At 32.6% G+C, this 11,022-nt stretch overlaps 1 protein-coding gene across 1 annotated transcript; it reads left to right on the top strand.

Annotated features, from left to right (window-relative positions):
• Positions 1 to 4,106: 4,106 nt before the first annotated feature.
• Positions 4,107 to 9,035, top strand: LOC133188783 (uncharacterized). The gene is made up of 4 exons (XM_061324269.1): positions 4,107 to 4,233; positions 7,407 to 7,608; positions 7,818 to 7,909; positions 8,360 to 9,035. Exons 1-4 carry the CDS (start codon positions 4,116 to 4,118, stop codon positions 8,530 to 8,532), a joined length of 585 nt encoding a protein of 194 aa, XP_061180253.1. The 5' UTR covers positions 4,107 to 4,115; the 3' UTR covers positions 8,533 to 9,035.
• The last annotated feature ends 1,987 nt before the right edge of the window (positions 9,036 to 11,022 follow it).

The raw sequence follows: 11,022 nt of genomic DNA, 5'->3' as shown, positions 1-11,022 counted from the left end.
CAGCGCCACTTACCGGTTGGTTTGAGGTCAATTCGTTGTTGTAGTGTTTGAGCCCATAGGAATTTTTGTTATACATTTTACGAAAAGGAGTCGGCCTACTTATCAATTTAAAAAAAGAATTAACGATATTTTAGTAAAAGAAAATAGATGCAATACTATCAATTATATTCATTAACATTTTTTATCGGTACGATAAAAAATGTAAAAGTTACGGCTATATGAAGTATGGCAGTCATTTCACTCATTGCACGCGCCCGCACGTGCATGCATGTGCGCGCAAAATGACATTCGACGAGCACATCTACACAACATGCCTATTAACCCTAAAAAGGTTTTAACTCAATTGGATGTGCAGTTTCCGAGAACACTCGCGAACAAAAAAGTACCGGAGAAGAAATAAGAATAAAAAAGAATAATAATAATAAGAAGAAGAAGAAACCGAGTAAAAACAATATGTTCCCAAACTTCGTTTGGGGAACATAATAACTAGATGAGATCTCGTTGCGAGCAACGAGTAGGTCTTCCATCCGATTTTTCGATAAGATGAGATATGATTTTGACTATGATCTTTGTTAAAAGATAATGATATATAGACTTCCCTAATTAGATTTCATTCTTTTGATTTATATAACAATATCAAAAAACTATAGATGACATGCTTTCGGCCCCTCTGAGCCCCAAATTTGGAGGGTCAGCCCCTTTTTCTTGATATCAATTGAAAGGTATTGTGATTTTGAACACGTTTTGTTCAAGAAATATTCAGATATTTCTTTTCGTTGTGGAGATATGCTGAATGGAAATATTTAGGGACCACCCCTTCAAGTTCTTATGGGGCCGTTTGACAAAAATTGAAAGGGTGCATATTCTTTAGAACATTATTCTGACCATTTTTTGTTCAGTATTGCTTATCAAAATATTCTCCCTTTTCGAGATATAAAGCGTCAAAGATTTAGCATTCTGGCCCCTTGTGACCCCTTATTACGTAACATATGGTCAGAATCTTATCATATATTGTTGTAAATCGTTAAGATAAACATCTTTGTTTCAGTAATGTATTACAAATTATTGATTGTTAAGGAGTTAACGATGAAAGACTTTTGGCCCCTCTCAGCCCCTAATTTGAGGGGTCAGCCCCTTTTTCTTGATATCAAATGAAAGATTTTGTGATTTTGAAGACTTTTTGTTCAACAGCTATTCAGAGATTTCTTTTCGTTGTGGAGATATGCTGAATGGAAATATTTAGGGGCCACCCCTCCAAGTCCTAAATGGGGCCGTTTGACAAAAATTGAAAGGGTGCATATTCTTTAGAACATTATTCTGAACATCTTTCGTTCAGTATTGCTTATCAAAATATTCCCCTTTTTCGAGATATAAAGCGTCAAAGATTTAGCATTCTGGCCCCTTGTGACCCCTTATTACGTAACATATGATCAGAATCTTATCATATATTGTTGTAAATCGTTAAGATAAACATCTTTGTTTCAGTAATGTATTACAAATTATTGATTGTTAAGGAGTTAACGATGAAAGACTTTTGGCCCCTCTCAGCCCCTAATTTGAGGGGTCAGCCCCTTTTTCTTGATATCAAATGAAAGATTTTGTGATTTTGAAGACTTTTTGTTCAACAGCTATTCAGAGATTTCTTTTCGTTGTGGAGATATGCTGAATGGAAATATTTAGGGGCCACCCCTCCAAGTCCTTAATGGGGCCGTTTGACAAAAATTGAAAGGGTGCATATTCTTTAGAACATTATTCTGAACATCTTTCGTTCAGTATTGCTTATCAAAATATTCCCCTTTTTCGAGATATAAAGCGTCAAAGATTTAGCATTCTGGCCCCTTGTGACCCCTTATTACGTAACATATGATCAGAATTTTATCATATATTGTTGTAAATCGTTAAGATGAGCATCTTTGCTTCAGTAATGTATTGCAAATTATTGATTGTTAAAGAGTTAACGATGAAAGACTTTTGGCCCCTCTCAGCCCCTAATTTGAGGGGTCAGCCCTTTTTTCGTGATATCAAATGAAAGGTCGTATCATTCTATATGTTTTAACAAATTCTGAACATGTATGAAGATATGAAAGAAAAGGTGTAAAATTTTGTGAGATGTTTCTGAGACATTTTTTGAGCCCTACCGAGCTTCGGCGCCTTTTGCGCTAGAGAAATTTGGACACCTGCCTGCAAATCTACAAACCTTCCCCTACCTTCATTGAGAATCTTGACTCAATATCTTAAGTCGTTTCAGAGGAGTTTCCAGGACAAGCCGACCCTCGAAAAATCAGAAAATCCTAAATATCTCGAGATGGAAAGTGACGTCATCAACGAAAAAAATTTCCAATAAGGTTCAGATCAATACCTATCAGATCTGAAAGTTTCATGAAAATCGGCCAAGACGTTACCGAGAACTTGCGTGCACAAAATCGGTAAGAATAATAATAATAATAATAATAATAGGGAAAAAGAAACCGAACAAAAACAATAAGGTCTTCCGTTGGAGACGGAAGACCTTAATAATAATAATAATAATAAGAAACAGAGTAAAAACAATATGTTCCCAAACTTCGTTTGGGGAACATAAATATGCATGCATTTATTAGAAGAAAGTGTTTTCGAAGGTTATTGCATGATGATTGAGAAAACATTACGGACAATATATTCAAAATACAGAAACGTAGTGTCGTTTTTGAAATGGGGCAGACAGAAAAAAATTGACAACATACCTGAAAACTTTGACAAGCAAAAAAAGGAGCGGCCGGCTGGGTGGGGATAGCTTCCAACTTTCTTTCAACTACTTTTCCCATCCAATTTTATTACTACATCACCAAACTACCATGATTTAACTATGATAAAAACAAAAAGGGGACAGCCTTTCAAATGAAAATTTTCAAAAGTAAAAGGTTGTTTGGAAAAAAAGTAGGGGGGGGGCGATACTTATGTGCCTGAAATATGCATTTTCTAAATTCCAAAACCCCCTCCTCCTCTTCTGTATTTATTCATCAATCATCTCTTAGCAAAACAAAACAAACCTAGCTGCCTTATGTTAATATAAAAAAAATCCCATGAGCTTCACTATCGACTTATGGACTCTCCAATAGAACCAGGTGTCTTTTTTGTCAACTTTAAGGATGTATGTACATGTATACCATCGGTTAATACATGTATAATTGTATACGCAGGGTTTATACTTTAACAGAGTATCCCGCACTTCAACAACAATTTGAAGCTTCTTAACATAGCTAAAAGTAGACCTACGTGTAGATCTCTTTGACTGCCTAGTATATCTGAGTATTAACAGCTCATCATAAATGTTGAAGCTTTATGCATGTAATATTATACGTTTGAAAATTGTTTCTCATATATATATATCTGTACCAATAAAGAAGTCTTACAAGTAAAAAAAAAAAAATCGATGTTGGACCGCTGAGTGAGATATATACTGTACTTGTTGATGAAATATTTGACTGCTATGACGTTTTTTACGTCACTATAGGTTGTAATACTTGAAAACATTTTGTTAAAAATTAAGTAATCTTTTTTCAAAATTTATTAGCTATAATAGGGATCAACTAATACGTCCCTAATTATAAATAATTAAAAATAGTTAGCCCTATGACTATGACACCGGAATATCGATTTCACCATTTTATTGACAGGATGACGTGGGGTTCAAATAAGAGAGAAACAGGATCCTACAAGTAAGTCATGCATGAGCTTTAGCAAAGTTAATTCATTATGGAAAAAATACTGATAAAATCAATGGAAGTCTCAAGGGTCCGCAATGTACATTTCTTCGTATTTATTACAATATTATAATTAATGACACTTTTTGACGATTCCGCAAAAAGTTTGTTTTCATAGACGTTCAAAACAAGTTATCCAGACGCGAATCTTTTCACGGGAAGGTAGGGAGATCTGAAACAAATAATGATTTTTAATATTGTTTGATATTTTAAAATCTTGAAATAAAGACGGAAATCCGACTCGTCGTCGTTTTATTTTTATTTACTCTATCCATGTTTCCTATATTGATTTTTCTTGGTACAGATGCTGGGTTCTCAGCCAGTATGATTAAAATACTGCTTTTATAGCTACATCAGCAAGAGTTCTTCAAAATGAAATGCCTGGTCGTATTTCTCGTCCTTTCCTTTTCAGACGTGGTGATCGCCGAAAATTCAGTAATTGAATTTCACATCGAACGCAACCATGACAAGAAACCTTGCACATATTTTGGTAAGGATCATTCGATTTTTCATTCAACACAGCATACAACTATATTGATTTCTTTCTCTTATTTTCGAGATGTTTGCAGTCCTGAAATACAGTCTGTAAGTGTTATACTACGTTTTCTTTGGAATTGAGCCACGAGTGCCTTTCATATATCTTTTAAGGGCAGATGATACAAAAAATGGATGACTGGATTGGTATATATTTTTGGGCCTATTTTTGTTGAAATGATGCAAATAATAATTTTTAAAACATCAAGAAATTGTAAACCTTCTAGGATGTTCAAAATTCTACCTTTCTACAACCATCCTTATTAATCTATGAAAAATTTTGTCACTTCAAATTCCACAATTATGAAACTTTGAAGGAAAAAATTAAAAACTATGCGGTTAAACTTGTTCATTTTACTTATATAAATAAGACTCAAGTTGTTATATGTTTGTCCTTAATTCAAAAGTTGTAGGTATGTTTTGAGTAAGGCCCGGTATTTTTTATTGAACCCAAAATGTTTTTATTTAGTTTTGAATCAGGACTGTTACAGGGCAACAGAGTTGCCTTTGGAAAAAACATGCCAATGACTGAAAAATAAAAAAAAACATGTGGAGGACATTTCAGTGGGAATGGTACTCAATGCCCTAACCCTGAACGTTCTGTACAAACTTAATTCATAGCGAACCTAGTGGCATCAAGGCTGTAATACGTGCAAAGGCGAAGTTATCAAATACCAGAAAATAAAACACCATCAATGAATATGAAAACTATCATAAAATTGCAAAATTCATCATATCTTTTGTTTGCATTTTTGTTTAGTAGCAATTTATTTACATGTATTTCCAAAATGTGCATTTAATTAGTTCACGAAAGCATATTAAGTTTCAAAAGTTTTGTTGAGCTGTATACTTAAAAATCATCAATGACTTTCATGTAAATGTGTGTTGTCCAAATTAAACATGAATTAAAGTATTGTGGATGGATGTATACTTTGCCATATCGTCAAAATAGATGCAGAAACGAATTTTCTTGCCTTAATGTCTACATGTACATTGTAAGGCTTCAGGAGTGAAAGGCTGTATAATAAACTTAACCCAGGAGAAGTGGAAGACATTTGAAATACCAAATAGTATTTCGGAAAGAACAAGGATCTATAGGAGAGCTTAAAGGACCTTATTTGTCCTGAAGGAGGCAACATGCATTTATAAAGCGTTAAAATATTGCATTTAAATGTTGCAAAAACACGGGCAACAAGCTAATTCAAGGAATTTATGTCCTCAACTTAAGGTATTAATAAGAGGGTGGAAGATATAAAAAATGTTGATGATGAAAAAAAAGAACGTTTGGCCTTGACCTTTTGGCCTTCACACCAATAGAGGTCTTTCTTCAGTTAGAGGGATTCATCACCTCACGATTTCATTGCAAAAGCTCAAAGAGAACATACATGTAAGTTATCATCTGAAAACTACCTGAATAGTCTGAAAACACGTTATGCAATATATGAATTTTTGAACGTGGCCTTTTACCTTTTAACTTCAAAATCAATAGGGGCCTTTTCTTAAAGTCATAGGGAGTGATGATACAAAATTTCGAGATATCGTCAGGAAACTAAATTGTTATCCACAAACAGAATGGCAGATGGACGGAAGGACAGAAAGACGGACGGACAGACCCAAATTAATATTCCCCGATTTTAGAGAAAGCGGGGGACAAAAATAATGGAAGAGTGAAATGACCCTTGTTTTATTATATAAAGAAATATGTCATTGTTCATCATAAAGAAAAGTGTAAGAAGTATCTGTGGTGGGCTGAATCATGAGGAATAGTGGCAAGAATGGTTTATCTGATACGAAATAGAGCAATGGGCTCCTTTTGATGAAGAGAGAAATTTTTTTGCGATGAAAAATAGACGTACATGTACATGCAATTCATAAAGAGGAGGACATGGTTTATGATGAGAAATTGTATTAGGAAGCGTGAAGAGATTTATGATTTATCATCTGGAGAGAGGGAAAGTAACATGGTTAAAAATGAAGAATTGATTAAGACGTCATGAGAATAAATGATGAAGGGTAGCTTGAATCACCTTGAATTAGATTGAGGCCGTTGTAATGATCTTGTTTGACAAATGCATCTCTATCTTTGGATCGTATTTTGTCTGACATGTTTCATACCATATGTTCATTCATTGTTAAATTTGACTACGGATTACCCCGTGTACAGTCATAATACATAGGACTCACGGCGGGTGACCGGGTCGACAAGGGATTTTTACTCCTTCCGGGCACTTCATCCCATGACTGGTGTTTCCAGGGATTCGTGTTTTTGTCCTGTTCGTGATTCGTTTCTTTACTAGATTGATCACTGTTTGTTATCTTAACCTTTCACATTGACATGACTCATGAGGAAGAATGGCATGGTTCATCATTCGAAAGAATATTGTAGTTACACCGTGCTGAGAATGAAGGAAGAGTGGCATGGTTAATCATACAAAAGAGTATTGTATATGTAGTTCACCATGATGAGAATGGCTTTATTCTCCACAAGGTAGAGTAGTATGGTTAAATCCACATAAAGAATAACATACATGTATTTCGCCATGATGAAGAATTGTATATTTGTACATGAGCTGAGAAGAGTGGCATGTTTCATCATGAGGAGCAATGTCATGGTTCATACAAAATGAGTGGAATGACAAAAAGGAAGCATGGCATGGCTGACCATGGGGAGAATGGCATGGTTTATACATGAAGAGTGAAGTGACAAAAGTAAGAATGACATAGTTCATCATCGGGGGCAATGGCATGGTTCATATAGAGAGAGTGGATGGCACAAGAAAGAGTAGCAGTTTGTGATGAGAATCTATGGGAAGGTTCATACACTTAGAGTGGAATGACATGAGGAAAAGTGGCATGGTTCATCACAAGAAAGAGTGGCATGTCACCACAATAAATAGTATATGTACTTGCAGAATATGTGTCACTACAAAGAGATTGGCATTATCCAGTATATAGAGCTAGAGAGGAAAAGCAGTGTGAAGGCCATGCTGCAACTATGGAACGTGCTACATATATATGAAAGCCTTATTCAGCCATGTACTGGTCATGGTTGTTCAAATTTCAATATTGCTAGTCATGCAAAAATTAAATAAATCCGTTATAATTAACAGTGTAAATTTTTTTTTTTAGAAAATAAAAGATTTGCTGTAGAAGTTGAGGGACTAATAAATTGTACGTGGTATGCCCCCAAAGCTTGCTGTAAACGTACAGAGGTTACCTCTGTTTTCTCCGGAATGCCACCTTTATATGGAGCCTCCCGAGACTGCACCAATCACTTGAACTACATGATGTGTTATTTTTGTGCACCAGACCAAGTTCACTGGTATCACAAGTATGAAACCTCATTCTTCTTTATTAACTTGAAAATTCCACATCTAATAAATGTTTTCAAAGAAAAAGGTTTACTTATATCAATGAAAAACTAATGTTTAAAAACAATTATGATTAGCAGTACAAAAACAAAATGCATAAGATATGTTTAAATTCCTGAGAAAAATTCATTATTTATGTATTTTAATTTTCCAACCTTTGTTATTTCAGAGATGAAGAAAGAAAAGTTCATGTCTGTACGGACTTTTGTAAATCAGTTTATCACCATTGCCAAGGAGCTTTTTATGACGGAAAAAGAATAGGTAATGCTAATTCGTTCAGTTAACTGTACTTATTATTTTACAAATATTTTCTTGACATAATTGCTAAAGGACATTTATTTTGAATAAACCTAATAGATGTTTGTAATATAAATTATATGTACAAGTAACACGAAACATACAAGGAAGTTGATTTGAAATCCATGTCATCAGTTTTGTGGAGAGGGAATATTGTATGCAGTTAAAAAATCCAAATGTAGACAGAAATATTTGTAATCTCCACACATGATAAAACCCAGTTTTGCCTCCTTGTGTGTCTATTTATGGATATATAGTACTAAAAATATTACAAGTATGTAAATTATCTAAAATGAACTGTTTCCTTTTTTTGTCTGTTAAATGTAAAAAGTACAAAATGGCATATTTGTCATCCGTATTTGTAAGGGGTATTTGAGTTTCATTACATGTGTACGTATTTGGTACTCTTTATAGGTGCTAAATACCAAAATGGTACGTCTTTCTGTGAGGCCCAGAATTTCCAGGTGATTGATGGTAAACAGAACTGCTTCAAATTTGACCCCAATGTCTTTGACAAAGCCAATAAAATAACATGTGTCGTTTCCTTGTTTTTCGTGTTGAATTTTCTCACGCTAGTATTTCTGTAAACTAATTAAATTCTGTCAACTTTAAGGATAGGGGTTTTGATACATGTATGTAGATTTATGGTTGGAATCTGAACTGTACTCATTCCAAAAACTTAACAAAGTGTAATGTATTTGTAATTTTATTTTCTTTTTAAAAATCAGGAATATACATTATTTTTTTTGTGTAATTCTTACATTCACTTTCAAAAAGTAATATATCTTCTCAAGACAAATTTAAAGAAAAACACCGATATGCAATGAAATATACAGTAAACGACATACCTAAATGTTGAAAAGTACGAACCCAACTCAAAGTGGTTTTGTTTGACACATACATGTATATGTGGTGAAATGTACAATGAAAGTAAAATGTTTTCGATATATAAATATTTCATGATTATGTTTGAGAAGTAAATTAATGATTGATTGAATTCACATATCGTGGTTGTTTTTGTTGGGGACATTTTCTTTGGGCAACCTGAAATTCATCCGGCTTCATGTGTTCTTTATTCTAAAATGTGATTGGAAACGTAAATTTTGTTGAACATTTCAGAAAAGCCAAAGAAAACATTTTTTCATACCTATAATGTACAATCGAAAGAACATGCATATATTTGATGTACATGTATCTTTCATGCTCAGTAGTTTTTAAATGTCTTGATTTTTGTGGTTGACAAGTTATAGTGTGACAGAAGAAAAAATTCATTGAATGTTTTCATTACTGGTCGAGAGAATTTGTAATATAGTAAAAGATCCATGAATTTATATGTGTATATACAGAATGGTGTAGAATAAATACATCTTAAAATATATACAACGAATATAATCCTTTCTTTTATATGCTTTCTTGAACAATTGATAAAAATATCCCTCATTGATTCATTTTTTTTTTCAAAATTTACAGTAAATGTATTTTTTACTACTACATATTTTTGTCCTTTATTTATTTATTCTTGTGTGCGTGTGTGTTTGTTAGCCTTATTGTTCATCCCGTGTTTTTCACTGGTCATCCCCTATTATTGAAATGGTATATACATGTATTTTATTTTCCCGATACTAAATTAAAGATATTTGTTATTGTTTGTTTATATGACTTATAAAGTTTTTGTAATGTGTTTTTTTTTTTTGGGTACAAAACCTCTTTGTTTTCTTATTGATTTTACTTTTATATTTGTAGATTCTTGCAAATTAATGAATGTTATCGTGCACATTTTTTTTACCACCACATGTATGTATTTTTTTCATTGTACATTATAGATAAAAAGTTGTAAATATTTTCTGCCTCCTTGTCATTGAAAATAAAAAAAATATAACGAAAAAAGCACGATGCTGCAAATACATATACTGATAAGTATTAATATAGCTGTTAGTGTGTGAAGTATTGTTGACGATGAGTATAGTTAATTATTGTTTCTCAGGTAATAATTTAAATAAAAATAAGTTTTAAAACTTGATTTTACAATTTCTTATTGAATTCTCTCGCCAATCATCCATACCAAGGAGTAATTTTTTTTTGAAGATTAATTCTTTTCATTCAGCTGGTATTTTCATTTTGATTACTATGTATATTAAATACATGTACATATATATGAAATTATCAAATTAACATATAATTTTTAAAGAAATCTCAGTCTTAAAATTATTGATTTGTTTTTAAATTTATTATTCGTATGTTTTTAAAAAAAAAAACTCTATGTCAATACTATTTTTATCTTCTTTGATTGCAGTTTTGTTTAGAGTAGATATACTAGTATATGGATTATAAAACAAGTTTTATGGAAAGTGAATGGTTTCTTCGAATAAATTTCATCTTAGATAAGGAAAATTCTTTGACATCTGAAAAGGTCTTATGATTGAGAACAGAAGACTTCTACGCAGAAGAATTCTCTCTCTCCGGATTTTATTCAAAGTATACATAATATTTGTTTTACTGACCTTTTTTAATTAACTTATTCAATTGCAAAAGTTTTAAACACATAGTTTTTTGCGAAGACAAATGCAGAGCTGTTTACTATTACAGAAATTTCTTCCGGATTTTAATTTCAAAATAAGGATTATGGAAAGATACATAATGGATTTACTAAAATTCCTAAATTATACTGATATAATTATACTCAGATTGTTATTTTGTGTATGATAAATGATGACAAATCAGAGAACGATGTAACAATCAAAAATCATTTATATCAAGAAGCTAGCATTTAAGAAAATTAAGTTCAGGATATTGCCATCATGAGATAACTTATACAAAAAGCTCAAATGACGAAAACCATTTATTTTAAGGAAACGTATAGAGAAGGGTTAACACCCCTACACATGTACAAAGTCTGTTAGAAGAGAAAAAAATCAGAAATATTGTCTTATGCCTTAAATGAATTTCGTTTTGAAAATTTTAATGAGGAATAGCATTTGCAATACTCTATTATAGCATCTTTGGAAAATGACCAGACTTCTTGTAAGCTGGGCTAAAAGGTTTTATGTCTACGCAATCAAAGTACCTGTAGACTGTAG

The sequence above is a fragment of the Saccostrea echinata genome, unplaced genomic scaffold (assembly GCF_033153115.1).
Source record: "Saccostrea echinata isolate AGI-Se365-2 ecotype Australia unplaced genomic scaffold, CSIRO_AGI_Sech_v1 ptg000016l, whole genome shotgun sequence".
In the NCBI taxonomy this organism is placed as follows: Eukaryota; Metazoa; Mollusca; class Bivalvia; order Ostreida; family Ostreidae; genus Saccostrea; species Saccostrea echinata.
This window is presented reverse-complemented; position numbering and strand designations above follow the sequence as displayed.